The 17,091-nt window shown below is 52.3% G+C and overlaps 2 protein-coding genes across 2 annotated transcripts; one reads left to right on the top strand and one right to left on the bottom strand.

Annotated features, from left to right (window-relative positions):
• Nucleotides 1–235: 235 nt before the first annotated feature.
• On the bottom strand, nt 236–1,350 carry MAA_08575 (tyrosine phosphatase; the record flags this gene model as incomplete). The annotated part of the gene is made up of 4 exons (XM_007826573.2): nt 236–272; nt 426–782; nt 837–975; nt 1,074–1,350. The coding sequence occupies 4 exons, from the start codon at nt 1,348–1,350 to the stop codon at nt 236–238; spliced, it is 810 nt and encodes a 269-aa protein (XP_007824764.2).
• An 8,101-nt stretch (nt 1,351–9,451) lies between these two features.
• Nucleotides 9,452–10,567, top strand: MAA_08576 (Filamentation induced by cAMP/death on curing-related protein; the record flags this gene model as incomplete). Its single annotated transcript, XM_007826574.1, has 1 exon — nt 9,452–10,567. The coding sequence occupies one exon, from the start codon at nt 9,452–9,454 to the stop codon at nt 10,565–10,567; it is 1,116 nt and encodes a 371-aa protein (XP_007824765.1).
• Between the last annotated feature and the right edge of the window lie 6,524 nt (nt 10,568–17,091).

Raw genomic sequence — 17,091 nt, 5'->3', positions numbered from 1 at the left:
ATGCCAAAAACAGGGTGGAGATGCCACCAAAATGCCATGTACCATGGGTATTAACTGTAGCGATTCTCTCTGTGAAGTCTAATATGATATGGTAATGTGTGTTCCGATTCATTGATCGGCGGACGTTGAGCTTTGTTGACCTGCTTGTTTTTGGTAGTATAGAGGCAGGTGTTACTGTCATTCATGGCTCAAAGTGGCCAGGCGAAAAAGCCGACACGAATAGTTGCAGAGCAGGTTAAAAACGTCGGTACGATTTGCCATTGCGAGGTAGACTGAGGAAGTGGTCTCACACGACTGAGTCGTGAGGTCCTAAACTTATGTGAGACCCTGAAACCAGCCATACTACCATCACAAACGACGTAAAGAGAAGGCCTCGAAAAAAGGTCCGTACTTGTACTGGGCTGAATCTAGCGGGTTCTCCGTACAGGTCATACATGCTTTGTAGTGGCCCGCAAGGGAATGCGTTGATGTAGTCAACGTCGCATTCGCGGACCTTGGGTTCTGCATAGGCCCTGTACTCATCCACGACGGCATCCAACTGCCAACCCGAAAGTTTGCGGATTGCAGCTACGACACAGCCAGTTCGATGTTTACCATGATTGCAATGGAGCAATAGAGGGTAATTTTTTTGATCCAACACGAGCTCAAGAATAGACCTCATGGTGCTCATGGGAATAGCCTCTTTTTTGGTTCCCTTCATATTGAAGATGACTTGGCGAATACCATTGGTGGCCAAGAATGACTCCAGGTCGTGATCCGGTTCGTCCTTCTTCACCAGGGTCCTTTAAGCATGTTAGCACTGATAACTTGTACAGGGCAACTGAAGGGCAACTTACACGACTGTTTTGAGTCCTAAACTACCCAAAAAGTCGTAACCCTCGGGCTTTGGATAACTGCTTCGGTATACACCGGGGAAAACTACACCAAAGTTGACTGGGCGGCCATTTGATGCAGGTGCAAGGTAATCAGACGAGTCTGAGACGGAGACAGAGGAGGACGTAGATGCTGCTGCCGGAGAGTTGTTAGTTGCGATGATTCAGCAGTAAACAGAAATGGTTGGAACCGCGACATACCCGAGTTTTCGGAATGTCTACTTGAAGCGCTCGGAGATGTGTCCTTGTCGTCGGAAACGAGACTGTGTGACTGAGAAGTCGTAGGCTGTGACTCCCAGTTTATGATGTCATTGCGCTGATTCTCCTCCCTGTCCTGGGTGGCTTCGATCAAGTCATCGTGAACAGAGTTCCAGGAACTTCGCCGAGATAGATATGCGGAGGCCATCTGGCTTTGGTGCCCTTCGTCGGTTGAGGGCCTTTGGTTGGCATGTATGCGCGAGCCTCTCTTAAATGCCATGGCATAGAGCAGGTAAAGCTCCACGGCAGCTGGGAAGCCTTTATCTAGCGTATCGGCGCAGGCAGAGACCCGGACACTTGAGCGCGTGTAAGCTTTTGATTACGAAGTCTCGTCTTCTTGGTACGGATTGGTAGTCGAGGGCGGGGACTGTCTCGTGTGACAGTAGGAGAAGAGTTATGGATGAAGCGGAATATATGGGAGAACTGGCAGGAGAGTCGGTTCGTTTCGAGGTTATAATCGAGTTGCTGAAGTCTGTAGAAAAAAAGGCGCAATGGATCATGGGCGGGATGGGAGCCTGCCTACAGGTGCTCGCGAGCGTTAACACGAGGCGGGTTAACAAGGACCAGACCTCATCCGGGCGGTAACAAGCTGGACGTGCGAAGCCATTTTGTCCCACACCAAGAGGAAAAGTTGGTCAAATACAGAAGAGAGGAAGAAGTTCACAGAGACGGTGCACAACTCGGTCACGGCTCACGATGGAGTGAAAAGACGGAAGAAGAGGATGTGCTGAGGATGTGCGAGACGAGGGTCGGGGGAGTCCAGTTCGGGTGGGCAGGTCCAAGGCAGGTCCCAACTGCAGACTCGGCAGGCAACCAAGGCAGGAATAGGCCAGACGGGGGCCACGAGTACACCTGGCCAGTGAGAGTCAAACCTGGCGCCGGCACTGTGGGGAAGACCAGCTCGCATGCCGGATAATTGTGCAAAGGCAGGTACTCTGCGGCCGTCTGAACGCAAGTGAGGAAGGAACCAGATTTGACCCTTCGGGTGGGCTTGCCATTGTGGGCTGCCCAGCAGGGAAGGCGCGCTAACTCAACATTGAATGGACGGCTCGCCGGTTCGCTCTCTTCAGCAGCCATAGACGCGCTAGCCAACAAAGTGATCTGCTGGTATAAATTCTAAATTTTGGTCTTTGATGACTTCAATCGTGCACCGTCGTCACGCTAGTTCTCTTGCCAAGTGCTTTCAGTTGGATTGACCAAGGCTTTTCCCCTTCGCCTGCTCTGTCTACCTCTGTTTACTCTCAAGTCGGCTTCATGGACTGGCCTTGTACATCATCAGCTCGTCATACTGCACGCGTGACGTGCTGGCTCAAGGCGAAGAACAGGCCCGGTCTTCCGGCATTCGTCAGCCACGTTCCATGCTATCCGAAGCCAAGGGCGGATGGACTGGGCCAGAGTCAGTGAGCCCTCCAGTCCTTTTTTAGTTCAATAAACACTCTACTGACTAGTACTAATTGCGCAGCCGAGTCCATACTCACAGTGAGAACTGGTTGCAGTGCACTGGGAGCCACGGGGGCAGAAACACTGAGTGGGCATGCAGACCAAGACGCCAGATCTGGCCTACCGGTGCCATTTCAGCACATTGACCCCTGACACTGTGAGACAAGTATGGTTGTCCTGTTCCGAGGAATCTTGACGCGCTTCCGTCGAGGCCGAGCTCGTACGGAGTACTATGTGTGTACTAACACCAGCCATCGCCGATCCCTGTTCTGGCCCTTGGAGCCTCGCGCTAATCACCAACGAGGCTACATAGCATATCGTGTTGCAATTTTGTCAGTTTATTACCGATGCACCTGGGCAGACGACAGCTTGTTGGTCGCTGGGGTGATTTGACAGCCTGCAGAATACACACAAAGGTCTCTACAACTTGGCCAGGTGGTCCAGCTTCAGCAGAGAGATGCTCAGGGGTTTAAGAAGAAGTCTCTGCAATCTCGGCATCCTCCCCGATGATGGGGACCCAAAAACAGCAGATGTTTGTACATTTTGGACAAAAGGAATCCCTACCACTGTGGGCACGAATGAAGGGCTTGAACAGAACAAAGAGAGACGAGACTATCGTTGACGTCTCATAACAGGGCAGGTCTGCCAGCATTGCTGTGGTGACGCGAGGGTTTCCCTGCAAATCATCGGCTTGTTCGGCTTGGTTAGGTGTGACACTACGCTTTGGTGAGCCAGTGCGGCAGAGGCCACTGCTGGTCTGACACGGCTCTGCATCGAGAGCTTGGCTCATCGGGTCAAAGGCTGTAGGTATTTTGTTCGCCATATGCTCAGTCCATCAGCACGTAGGCATGTGTTATTGCGTTGCCATCGGCGTTGCCGTTGGCCCGCCATGGCAAACTTCAAGCGAAAAGGGACACCAATAGTACTGCCTCAGAAAGCTTTGTCGTTCTTGGCCCTGATGAACTGTGTGGAGGAGGGAAAAGAGGCTCTCGGATTTAAGTGTATGCATCTACTCCGTACTCCGTGATTGGGGCCACTTCTGCCACTGAGGGCCTCTGGTTGCCAGTTTCAACCACTTAACGCGTCGGGATTGGAGAGTGAACAGGGATCGATATCTCTGTCGCCCAAAGACCCGCCCGGCGGATAAGTCGTGGACCCTGAATTTTGTGTTTCTGTTGTGCTGATCGATCCATCAACCCTCCAGGTCACATTTGTCTCGTGGGAATGAAATCGCCGCCGCAGGCGTCAGGACTGGGGAGCCACACAGCCTGACGCGTCACAACTATTATTAGGCCTCATTGTACGTACGGAGTACCAGCCTTTATTTTTGCCACCCAACCTAGCAAAGAGTCGAGTTGAAACAAGGGCCTGGCGCACCTGTTGATGTGGAACATGGACCAATTCGTTCCTTTGCCAGTCAAACCACGAAGGCTTCATTTGCGCTCATACCGCCAATGTGTACATATGGACAGCAGTGTGGCACCATGCGTCAGTCCCTTTGTTAAGCCAAGACCCGCCATCTCGCAGAAGATTTCTCCGCACGGCAGGGGAGGGGGCAAGCGAATCAAAATATCTGGAGGTTGCATGAAACCAGATCCCATTCGCCGGAAATCGTCAGATCGGATGCAAAAGATGCTGGGCGGGAGACATTTGCTCCTTCCCCTCTTGATGCTCTAACGGCATCGCAAAAGTGATATGGGAGTCGCCAATGGCACTGTACATGAGATGACAGCGGCAAAACGTACAAAGACGACATGGCGTTATTACGTTGCTGCAAGGTCTTGGGCAATATCCATCCACAGCTGGGCTGTCGCAGATGTTGACTCATACGGAGGCGGGTCGCGTCACTTGAAAACAGTTGCCAAACCAAGGAAACAACCCGAGACACGATCCGCCTGGAGTCTCATCCAGTTTGCGCTGCAGACGCCAAATGTCACAGTTCGACCTGCATTGTTGGCTGCCGAGCGGCAACACCTCACGCGATAGCTTGCCATACACAGATGGATATCCACGACAACATTCCTTACAAGGCGCTGCGGGTCGGGGGAATCAGAGAGCCATGGCAACAAGCAGGGCTACAATAATTACCAAGGGCGGTGCCTGTGAATCCTGCAGTCACCTGTTGGTAGCACAGCTTGCATTTGTGGTGTGGATGCCCATTACAACAGTACAACAGTGCAACGGCCCGTCCAGGATGCAGAAATATGCAGCTGGGGAAGCATACCTAGGTACCTAGCATATCTCATAAGACGCGAACTCGGGAAAGATGGGAAGCAAAACCTGATGGCCACACCTGGAAAACCCACTCACGCGACGAGTTTCCGATTCCTTTCACCGAGACGAAGCATAACAAGCCCCCAAAGCATAGTAATGCGCGAGGAAAAATGAACGACCCGTCGCTTCTCCCGGATGAATCCTCCCTGTTCACCGAGGTTTGTGTCAATTTATTGTTCAGCTCGCTTCCTTTTCCAATCAGCGCCCTTGGGACCTCCATGGTTCAGGCGTGCCCAGCCTGTCCGAACAACTTGTCGATTCGTCGGCCCTTGACATCCAAATCCTAGGAGATGCATGTCTTGGACTGTCGACAGGGGGCTGTTGACGATATTCGCTTGCCATTCTATATACTACTGCCTTTGTTCGCTCGACGGTCCAGGTTTTGGCCGGCAATATCCGGTTGTGCATGGGCGAAAATTATCGTCGCATGCCCCTCCTTTCTGTCAATGGCGCCCGCGGAATGATGCCCACAGAATGGTCCATGAACTGATGCGAGATGCGTCACGTCTGCCCACCAACTGGCCGGAGCGTGCGTTCGGGCGAAACAATTTGCAGAACAGGAGTCACCCAAGACTCAAAACAGTAAATGCCGTCATCTGTGAACACTTGACGGTCATCGTGGAAAGAGAAGTTGGCACGCAGCAAGTGTTTCAGCCACTTACACACACTAGGCGCAATGGTATAAGCACTGGCCGTTTCGCCGATGAATCCCAATCAACTCCGAAATTCGTAGGACAACAACGAGAGAAATGTGCGCCCCATATCTTATAATGGTGTGTGTGTGCTTTGTTGTGTTGCTACGTTCATCTCCAAGAAAAACGTCCCCGATCGCTCTCCCAATCCCTCAGGGTCTCTTTGTTTGCTGTCGAACGCCTTTTCTTGGGGGGTACCTTTCCATTCATCCGTCTCATGGACTCCCTCCCATGAGGTAAAACTGTCACAGCGCCCAGCCGGATGCGTCACTCTGCTTGGATATACTTTGAAACTCCAAGTCTCCGCAATACGAAAGAGCGAACGAGGGCTAGAGCCGAACAATTGACACACATCAATTCGAATGAGTATTTCCTATCATACAGCAGAGGAGTTCCCGTAGAACTAGAGAAGTCGATACCCCGAATACAGCCCGCCTGTTTCCAAGTTGTTCGGGTCTATAGGACACAGAGTAGGACAAATATGGACTGTTTGCGGAGATGTTACCAACCTTTTGGAACACACTACAGTCTGTATCTCGCAGATATGGACCAAAGCTATTCGTCGCATCCTTGCGCCTTTTCATCCTAGAACAGGAGGGGTGAAGCAGAGCCGGGGCAACTGTCACGAAAGTCACATCTGAAATCGTGGTGGGAAAGACCCCATCGCGTGTCGGGTACTACATTCACGCATCCCTGCATCTTGGAAGGCTCATTCTGATGATGGCATACATAAGACCATATTCAGAAATATCATGCCGTTGTAGGGATGGCCATGGCTGCTTGCAGGACTGCCGAGGGGTCTTGGTGGCCATGATGACGCTTGCATATCTCTACGCGTCTAACATGAACCGAGACGGTATACTCTCCGTGAGTACACTGCTATGCGCTTATGACTACAACAGCCTCACTTTGCAAACTTCATCCTCGCACCACTTTCCACGCGGTAAAGGTCTTTAACTCGCCGTCACGAAATCTTTGGTGTCGTCGCCGGTACATGACTCCTCTGTGGCCTGCTGCCGTACTCACGACACCTTTTTTTCGAGACGAGGTCACGAGGCTAGAGAGAGGTTAAGCCAGTACCGCAGCTGCCAAACTGCTGACTACGATGTTGTCAAACTTTGGCCGTGTCTTCTAACAAGAAGAATAGGAAGCTAATTACTATCACGAGCTTTTGCTCATGGTAAAGGCACTTGCGCAAGACATGGACGACCTGGAGAAGGCCCGACTCGCAACAGGTAAGAAGCAGCTCATCACCCTCTGCGGTGACAGGGTATACAGGCGATAAGTTGGCTCGCCGTTGACGAGCACGTATCCGAGGATACTTTGGATCAAACACTAGAGATATTTTTGGGGCTTTACAGAACGATTTGGTCTGATGGCAAATGCTCGGGAACATCCACCGATCCCGGTAACAGCCATTACGATCTCTTATAACCCAAATATGATGCTGTGTGGCCCAAGAGGTAGTGGCCCCAGGTGACTCTGGGCATAGGGATGGCCTCGAATCGCTACTTTCATGGTGACGTGTCCTAAGCAGAACCAGCAGACCTTGATTACGCATGTCCGCGGTCCTGGTTTGGAACGAGCAGCTCACGAGCCTTATTAATCCGAAGCCGGGCCTGGAGTATTTCATATACTGAGAGCACATAGCACACGTGTACTTGCACACTGACCGGCAAATTGGACCGTACGAACAGGCGCGGTTGGGAACCTAGAAAGTGGTGCGCCGCTGCGATTTATATGCACGGCGCAGCCATTCCCGTGACAATTCATGTACAGGCCGCAGAGTACTTACTCCGAGGCTGCTGAGCGCCTCTTTTGCTTGATTCAAGGGCAACCACCGGAAAATCTGAAGAAGACAATAGGTAATTATCCCTCGGTCCAGTTCGGTTAGCCGAGTCGTGGCACCGACTGGCAAAATCTGCACATGTTCCTGGGCGAAGATGGCGTGCCTAACGTTCTTTTGTGATACGGACCTGCGTACGCATTTCATCCACAGAAATGAGGCGTGTATGCAGCGCCATGGATTTACATTTCTCTCAAGTGAGGATCATTATGTGCATGTCACAGACGTCGTGGGATGCGAAACGAAGATGCTCCATGCCGAAGAAGGAAATGGTAGCCACTATCGTCGGCCTCAAGGAGACAAGATCATTGGTAGATGGCTCACCGTACCTTCTGAATATTTGCACAGGTCGCAAGGGCATTATTGATTCAATGGCTAGCTTTTCCGAGGTACATTGGAAGGTATCCCGGTCGGTGAATGTACAAGAACCGAACGCATAGTACATCCACCGGCCAAACTCGACCAAGATCACGAAGATTGCAATGGCATGTCACGAATGCCAGACGAGTTGAAATACGATCCATATAATGGGTGTTTATCAAGAACATACGTCGACACCTTTGTTTACAAGAGACTCTACCCAACTCACTTCACCCTCTGGAAGACGAATTACCCTTATTCCCCGACTTGTCCCTTTTACTCTTGTGTGTGTCTATGGCCTGGCCTTTGAGCATGGGGAATACAGCCTGCAGCAGAATATATTTGCCAATTAAGAAGTATATTCCAATACACTGTAGTATATGATAGTATAAAGCTCGATAGCCAAGTCCCTTATCTGTCTAAACTCTCTTGTCTCCCACTGCATAGGACACACATCCACCGTGATTGACTCACAGGTTCAGAACACGTCGTATCCCACGGGCAGTATTCTCAATGCCACGTAATTTTAGGGCTGGCCTACAACGACAGGGCTTGCTTCATCGCCAAGTTTGAAGAGATTCGCACAAGCGGTCTTTTACAACGTCACATCCCACTCATTCCAGGAGCGCAGCCTGCTAAATACAAGTAGTACAGATACAGTAACATGTATTACGAGTTTGCATGCGAGGCATTCCTATTGATGGAGAGGCAAGGGGTCTGATCAGCTACAAAAAGGCACGTCCAATTTGGGGGTTTTTCGGGGCATCGTCACAAACTTCAGCATCATCAAGTTTGCGATATTTAGCTCTCTTTCCCCCGTGAAATTTGCTCACGGATAAGCTGTTATTGCAACAAGAGCCCCCAATCCCTGGACAGTCAAAGCGGCAAGATCGCCAAAGGGGGATTAACCAGACTGACTAACGAACAGCTCGAGACCACGGAGGTCAACTGACAACGTCCAGCACATCTTAGCAATCTCAACAATGTCGAATTTACCTCGCAGAGACGGAGAGTATTTAAATGAGGCTTCCCCTGGGTTATAAAACAGGCCTGGCCGTAGCATGAGAGTCACGACGACGCTTGGAAGACCGAGGCGCGTCTATCTCACCGCTGTTCGTATCAGAGATTATGGTCGTCTCTGCCTGCTCCCCAAAGCTGGAAACTTGGTATGTGAGTCACACCTCCATAGATGTCCCGGGAGGCTGGAAGGCACAGTCATAGTCATCCCCTCTAGAAAATGCATTTAGTATCAGTCTTAATAAGCACCTAAGCTGGAGCAGCAAAGCTTGCTCTATTCCTCTGGACCTGTTACAAGTCAGAGTCGATACCAAGTTAGACAAGCCTGCTAAGAAACTTGCTACAGATATACAATCTCACTCTGGAGATCACTCACAAGAGACGCTAAAACAAAATGTGTCAATTCTTAATCGCGCCAAGGGCTTAGCGTTAGTACACAGAAAGTATAGTAAGATAAGATAAAGTCTAACACTTGCGTCAAAGTGGTTCCTAAGCCAACTCTAATGTTGACCATGGAAGCTTCTAGGACTGGGCGTCTATATAAAGGTTCCAAGTCCCCAAATATTTGCGCCTCGGTAATAAAATACGCAGCAAGGCAAGCGGACAATGCTGGCATATATCTACTCCGTCTCGACGCACGATATATCGGCTTCCCCACACCAATATATTTCTCCTTCGTTCTCTCCGTCAAAATGCATCCCCTGTCTGTGAGTCTCGGAAACGCTTTCGCCAAGGGTTGGCCTTCTTGGCACCGCCTTCGTCTTGGCAACAACCTTCGAGATGAAGAGGCCAAGCTGCAGCTCCCGGTAGACATGGCCACCATCATGACCGAGGCACACAAAAAGTCACAGAGTAGCGGCATCGCCGCGTCTGCCGGTGCCTGGGTCGAAAAGTCTCTCATCACTCTCATCTACGGCTCCAACGTCATTGAGACAGCAGGCTCTACTCTTGGAATCACCACGCGACTTTGCCAGGACATCTTTCGCGGTAAGCCGGTAGATGCGTATATCGACAAGGAGGACCCGGCCTACCGAGAGCACCTTGAGAACCTTGCCGAAACGCATCGAAAGAGCGACATGGCCAACGTTGTTCGATCCCGCAGAGAAGTCATTGGCCACGCCAACGCCCTTCGTTTCATGATTGACCACGTCATTCTCAACAACGGGGCCTGGTCTGAAGAGCTTATTCTACAGACACACAGGATCCTCTACGAGGGAATCGACGACGACGTTGTGCCGGGAAAGTATCGCACCCATGAAGTGGCGGTTTGCTACAGCAGCCCCGGGGACAAGAAGAAGAAGAAGACAAGTCTTTGCATGCGAGCGGCGGCCGTGCCACGCTATATGACGGCAATGGTCGAGCACCTGAACCACGATATCACGCAAGCCGAGCTGTCTGGGCATCGTGACCCGTATACACTCGCTGCGCGCTACCACCACCAGTTCGTCATGATTCACCCGTTCGCGGACGGAAACGGCCGCATGTCGAGAATCATTCTCAATACTCTTCTCCTCAAGTACGCCGGTCACGTTGCGCCCTTTGGAGGCGGCAACGACAAGGACGACTACTTGGCGATTGTGCGCAGAGCCGGCGTCGTATTTCACCGGGAGGATATGGAGGTGGACTTTTGCCAGCAGACGTGTCAATTTGAGTTTGCAAAGTTTGTGCTGGCAAAGTCCAAGCCGGGCCTGGAGCAGATGTGGGTTTGGGCGAGTGCCGAGCCGGAGGATGAATTTCTGTTCCGGGCCGTGGATAGACACGTTGATGGCGGCTGCTGCTACACAAGCGAGAGGCAGCGGACTTTGTGACTGTGGTGTAACCTGTGTAGTAATTTCGTGGCTTTCAGGGACGAGGCTTTCCCCCACTCTTGGACATGTCACACTGAGATAAAGGTGCGACAAAAAGTACATTTGTGGCATGTCAGCGAGCTGGGGGCAGGGTATACTTGTGCGGTGTATCGCAGAGTATACTTGTATATACTTATTATTTATCAAGAGGTGTAGACTAATATATTGTATTATATTACGGTGTACTGTTGTATATTGTGATATTTTGTGATACATGGTAGTATATTGTAAAATATTGGAGCGTAGACTGTGACAGAGGCACCTCGTCTCGGTTATGTACGTTGCAGCTCGTGCTGCATGTGAGCGTGAGTGTGACTCGTCACATTTGGCAGGGGTTGTATATAAGCTAGTAAAAGCCAACCCCTAGAAGACCAAGTTGGCATATCACACACAAGTCCTGGATGTGAAGAATCCGGTTCGACCTGACTTGGCATGGGCCCCAGCACTGCGACTTTGCGAGTAATGTCGGTGAGGTCCGCCTCGGGATATTTGCCTTGGTTGGCTGGCCGCAACTCTCCCCCCTCGAGTCCACGAGACGGCGAGGAAGAAGACATGTACTTCGGGAATAAGAATGAAGCCCGGCCGCTGAGGGCCATTGGTTGGAAAACTCCACAGTGAACTTGAATCACGGCAAAAGGGCCAAATATATGGGGAGCAGTTGAAGTTTTTTCTCCTTTTTCGAACTAACAGATCTATCTTGCAAGAACAAACATGAAACCAAATCCAACCTGACGATTCTCTACTGCTGAAGCCGCTCCGTGACAGGTACCCGACTTGCGCCTGTCTCGTACACGTACTGGCACAGCATTGTTTGCGGGGAAGACGGCAGCTGTTGAAGCCTTCCTTGAAGAGTAGGAGGTGACCTGCCGCGATTTTAGTAAACAGACCACGTCTTGGCTGGGGTTGGGAAACGATTGCGTCCTGTTGGCACTTACCCTGCCGAGGCGTTTCGTCCCGACGCATGTGGTGGTTGCGTATACGAGCGTGGGGTGTCAGCAGAGCTGCCTGCTTCAACGGCCAACGAGGACGTGGACTGATTAGACATGATAAAGTATGGTATAAGCAAGGGTGGATTTCTGAACGAGAGGGGTTGAGATGAATGCCAAACAGGTGTATATTGCACTGGGAGATGGGAATACCGATGAGGTCCTGGGACCACGGGAGGCGGCGGCACGGCTTTTATAGACCGGCCTCGAGACTTTCCACAATACGGCCCGAAGACAATGATGGAGGTGACTAGCTGACAAGGAAAAAAAAGAATTGTCTGCGCTGCGCGGTTTCATTCACGCCTACGCCTAACCATGGGGAGAATTGCTTCTTCTTCTCGTTCTCGTCGAATGTCAGGGATGTGCCGGCGAGGAACTGCCACTGCCAAGTTGCCAACAATAGAGACGTCACGCACAAGACATGGGAACTATAGGACCTTCTGACACTGCTGCCTACACACGGGCGTGCCTCAACAACATTGTCTGGACCAACTGTAGGAAACGTGTCCCATCGTCAGCATCGTGCTGTGGTGTTGCTCTATCAAGGCCAGGTGATTTTGCTTGGACGCAACAACGGGAGCCAGGGGGTCTGCGGAATGACGACGAAACACCCACTTGTTTACCAAGTGGTACGCCCCGGGGAAAAACGAAAGGGAGCAGTATTGTAACCACCTGTCACCGGCACCAGGACAGGGGCTGTTCGTTAGAGCAGGCAGGGATTGACCGCAATCCCTGCCCGCCCAGCCCCTGCCAGTCGCAACTCTTCCCGATCGAGAATTCAAAGTTGGCCAGGGATGGCCAAACGATTCTACCCTGGCTAGGGCAGAGCTTGACAGCGGGCTCTGCAGGGGGGGAACCGCTGCTAACGCATCCTTTTTATTGTCCAGGCCTCCGAAGACGCTCGAAAAGGCCATGGTGGTGGTTATCGTGATGTACGGGCAAATCAGAATTATTTGCGGCAACGATTATGCTAGATGTTTCCTTTTAAAAAAAATAAAACCAACAATAACAAGATCACGTCACGCAGCATTCTATATGCAACGGAAGTCCATGTCGATATTATTCCCATCACCAACACGGCCCAGTGGCTCCTTCTCGGCACAAAAACAGCCTATTTTTGGCATCGATTTGATCAAAGGTATGCCAAAGGAAAATTGAGCCAACCAGACGACGACAAAGTCTAGCCCTGAGAAAGAACAGTCGCTGAAGCTTCCAAATCCCTGCCCGTCAAGCGTTGACTCAAGACCAAACATACGACGGACGCAGAACAACGGCTCTGCAGAAGAACCCTGCATGGGCAGCTCGTGCGCATCCATGTCTCATGATGTAACGCCAGATTAGGGTGTCGACTACGATACGGCATACTAACAGGCTAGAGTTGCCGATCGTAATGCCATCTTGGTTCCGTGGGCCTTTTTTTTCTTGTTTCCTTTTTTCTCAAGGCTCGTGACATTGAAGCCGCTGGCGAGCCAATTACATCCTGCGCGGAAGAGCACCCGGTGCGATTCGAGCAAGTAGACGCATAGACGCACTGCTACTAGCCTCCGGCCACGAGTAGCCGTCTTGGCTCCAAGGGCGAGAGATTCAGAGCAAAAAGACGCAGACGACTGTTGTCCACGACGTGTGTGCCTATGTGCGGGCGGAAGCTGATCCGACGGGTCTCCCGGGATCTTGGCCTCGCGGAAGCGGCGTGCACTGTCTGGTGGGCTTTTGCTCGCCCGTGGTATGCTGGCCTTGCTTGGCCTTGGTGATGAATCGCCGTCGCGGCCATGTGCCGCGCGCACTGACCGCGGGCACTCATTCGTCCGGGAAGCGAGGAGGCCAGCGCGGATGATTGCCGGTCTTTTTTTTTTTTGTTTGCTCGACGAAGCCCGCTGCGTCCGACACATGCGGTCTGCCGGATCCTGCGGCACGTTGGTCGTCGTGGGTTTGGGCCAACGTCTCTCGTGTAGACTGGACATGGGCCAACAAAGGAATTGAAGCGACAACGGTGAATGGATTCAAGATTGCGGGAGCGGGCCGTTCCCCACTTTCCCCGCTGGGCCTAGACCCGAATAAGCCAGAGCTTGGACTTGAACTTTGACGTCGTCTCGGCTACGTCGAGAAAAGGTCGCGACTCGCGACGAGTTGCCCGTTGGATATGCTTTCGTTGACTGCGGGCATACAGAGTTTTGGGGTCTCTGGAGGAGTCTGCATGCATATGTGCATGGGAGGAGGGGACGTGAATGCCAGCGGCTCCTAGCTAAACCAGCGACCAGGTTGTTGGGTTGTCCTGGCATGCATCGAGGGCGACGTGTCAGAGTGTCCGAACCAGATGAGGTGGGCACTCTTGTCGTTGGAAAAAAAAATGTGTTTAAAAAATAAAAAAACTACAGCCTCGCGTCCTGGCGTGCAGAACCCGTGGACACCATGCTGGGTGGAGCTGTATCAAAAAGGCTTGGGTAGACGCCACTGAGGTTGTGACACCGTCACAGAGGCAAGATCTGCTTCTGATGTGCTGAAATGTGTAGCGGTGCCCAATGCCACAACCATGGCGATGTGATGCGATGCAAGTCAATCAAAGCCCTAGGCGATCAACAAGCGTCGCGTGGTGCGTCTGCCTCGATCTCCCTTCCTCCTGCGGATACCATCGGGCCGATCGAGTTTGTCGGCCTGGCCAGCCAAATACCCAACGCCATCTTGCAGAAGACTGTCAGATTCGACTATTTTTTCACCCACTGGCCCTGTTCATGTTGGGTTGATGCGCAGCCGCCGCAGCTCACACCTCGCCCTATGTCGCAAGAACCAAAGCCGTGCGTGCCAGCAACCGACAGACACGGGGTTGACTCACACCACGCCAGACAGTTGATCCGCACAATTTCCTTGTGGGTGAGATTTTTACATTTTTAGACCATGTGCTCAGTGTGAAACCAGTGACGCGTTCCATGACGGAACATGGCATACGGTGCGTAGTGCTATCCTTTCAACGCGCCGGGGGAGGGGGGGGCTTGAATGGTTTCTTCCCTGTCTTGCATTCGGTTGGCGAAGAAAACAATGGCAGCAGCGTACGTAGTCAATGTATGCCTGGAAGCTGTCTGCCCTTTTTCACTCCTGCACAGCCCGCCCGCGGAACGTTATGAGATGCCCAGTGCACCTGCGAAATCACCCGATGGCTCACTGCCAGATTGAAAAAGGCCAAAGGGCAAAATTCTGCCGCCGCAATTGATACACCATGACGAACCGGAAACAGTCGGAACCACGCCAGGCAGGCCTCTGGTCCGCGAAAGCGAGGGCGATAAACGAGAATCTGGCGGCGCGCACACCCACCATCCACCGCGAGCCTGCTCGTTCAGCGACTTTCCCTTCCTCCAGGGCTGGCCAGCGCAAATCGTTCCGCCGGCGTGCAATTCAGAAGCCCAGGCTATTATATCAGCACCACGCTGGGCCTGTGTGTATTTTTAGGAACGTTTGTAAGCTCCTTCGACATCATCTTGGCGGGTCATCGCTCACCTTGCGGCAGTCTGAGAAGCTTCCTATGCAACATGCCATTGCCTACGAGGCAACTAAAAAGGCGGCCGAAGGCACTTTTTGACCTCTGTAGGCCCTAATCGCGCCTTGGCCCAGGTGTTGGACAGCTCGGGGCTGGATGGCATTCGTCAGGATGTCTAGGCTGCCGCGGACCTTTGCGCCGTCAAGATGCCATGTAGCATTCGATGCGCTGAGAATACAGGGGTCAAACCCAGCAACCCTTTCCCCCGCTCACGTCAAAGGTGCCGGGGCTAGGGAGTCAAAGACAACTACCAAAATCCCTGTCGTTACTTCACTGATGGTTGTTTCAAGCACGGAGGGACCTGGGGACATCCAAACAACATTGAAGCTATTTGTTCGGGCCCGCATTTGACGGATGGGGCCTCTGCATCGGCCTTTTGGATGTATTTGGCTACCTAAGTACGTGCCACCGCGGAATATCTCTCTCTTTGCCAACTCTGCAACATTATATTTTTCCTTCCCAAGGCCCATGGTACTATTTACACAACGCAGCTTGGTCTCCCTTCCCTACCGGTATTTTTGCACAAACATTTCATTTATTGGGAGTTGCTCCTGTCTGGTTTCGTAGACGTACTGGTTGAGCATGTACTCGTTGCGTTTGGAGCGTTTCGTTTTCCCGGCGCTCGGAGCGCTGGCTTCAGGCCGCCTAAAAACACACCCGTCGCCATGTTAGACCTTGCTCACGTTGATGTTCAAGTACAACCTGTTAGACAGACGAACCTATCTGCGTAGCTCTGCTGCTGACCGGCATTCTGGGAGGAGACCCCTCGCTTTTGGGTATCGGCCATGATGGCAATGTATCGGGTCCTGTTGACAAGCAGTGCAGGCCCAGTATAATCAACGGTGGACGCCGAGATCAAGGCACAAATATGCCGGGACAAGCGTCTCACACAACAGAATGAGGAGGAGTGGTGATAACGATGGAAGAGCTGAGTGGTTTGGAAACACTGTCCAGTTCACGACGATTCAAGTTGGGCGCAGGCAGCCTTTTTATCCTACACATGGCAGTCTGCCGCAGGCTGCGGATGCCATGGCAGACATTCACACAAGCACAGACACAGCTGCTTCGGCGCTGTGAGCCAAAAGTGTCCAAACATGTACTCTGCAAGATGCAACCCACTTAAGTAATCAGATGGGATGGAGTCCGGACAGGCTGGCGGCGTCTGATGATGCGCATCTCGCAGCGCACCAATGTCAACAGCCAATCCTGCCCCATTGCTGCAAACGCAAACAAGTATACGGCCAATTGCCTGCGTTTTGCGCCTTTCTGACCCGCCTTCCGCGACCTATCTCCGCAGACGACGCATCTTGCTCACCGCAGGGTGCGAAGAGGGCGACCAATCTTTTCTTTTCGCAAATACATCACTCTTGGCCGTTGCCAACAAGGTCCCAAAATAGGCTCGGCAGAGGAAAAGAAAAGGAGACCGGGATCCGGACTTCTCGGGCCGACAGTGAAGCTGCGTGATGGTGAAGCAAAGTCCACACATATTACATACTCAAGCCCACGAGCGCATCGGGTATCGGCGTCTCGGCATGGTCTGTTATTGCGCGAGAACCTGTTTCTGCATAAACCCCCCCAGTGGTTCAACAGGACTCCCAGACACAACCTTCGCCATGCATTACATGGGAGCGGTGCGATTCAGCGGCCCAGATGTGTTCTGCACCACGGCAGCGGAGAGAATTCCGGACTTGGGGCGGCCACCACTCGACTCCTGCCCACCAAGGCTGGTGCTTTGCCCCAAGGCTGTCTTGTCGACCTTGTGCGGCGCGCCTAGGCACTCCTGACAGCCCTTCCTTTCCGGAACCTGCTCTCCGCCACATCGGCCACAGGAACCAAATACGCGCATGCAACAAGGGGCGCCGACTGGCCCAGGGATATTGAAGATTCGCAACCACCACGAGACTGGTGCATGCAGCGGGCAACAGCTCCGGTTCCTGTCTTGGGGGGAGAGCTAATGCAAAAGGCCAGGG

This window comes from Metarhizium robertsii (genome assembly GCF_000187425.2).
Source record: "Metarhizium robertsii ARSEF 23 chromosome Unknown MAA_Scf_1, whole genome shotgun sequence".
Classification (NCBI taxonomy): Eukaryota; Fungi; Ascomycota; class Sordariomycetes; order Hypocreales; family Clavicipitaceae; genus Metarhizium; species Metarhizium robertsii.
This window is presented reverse-complemented; position numbering and strand designations above follow the sequence as displayed.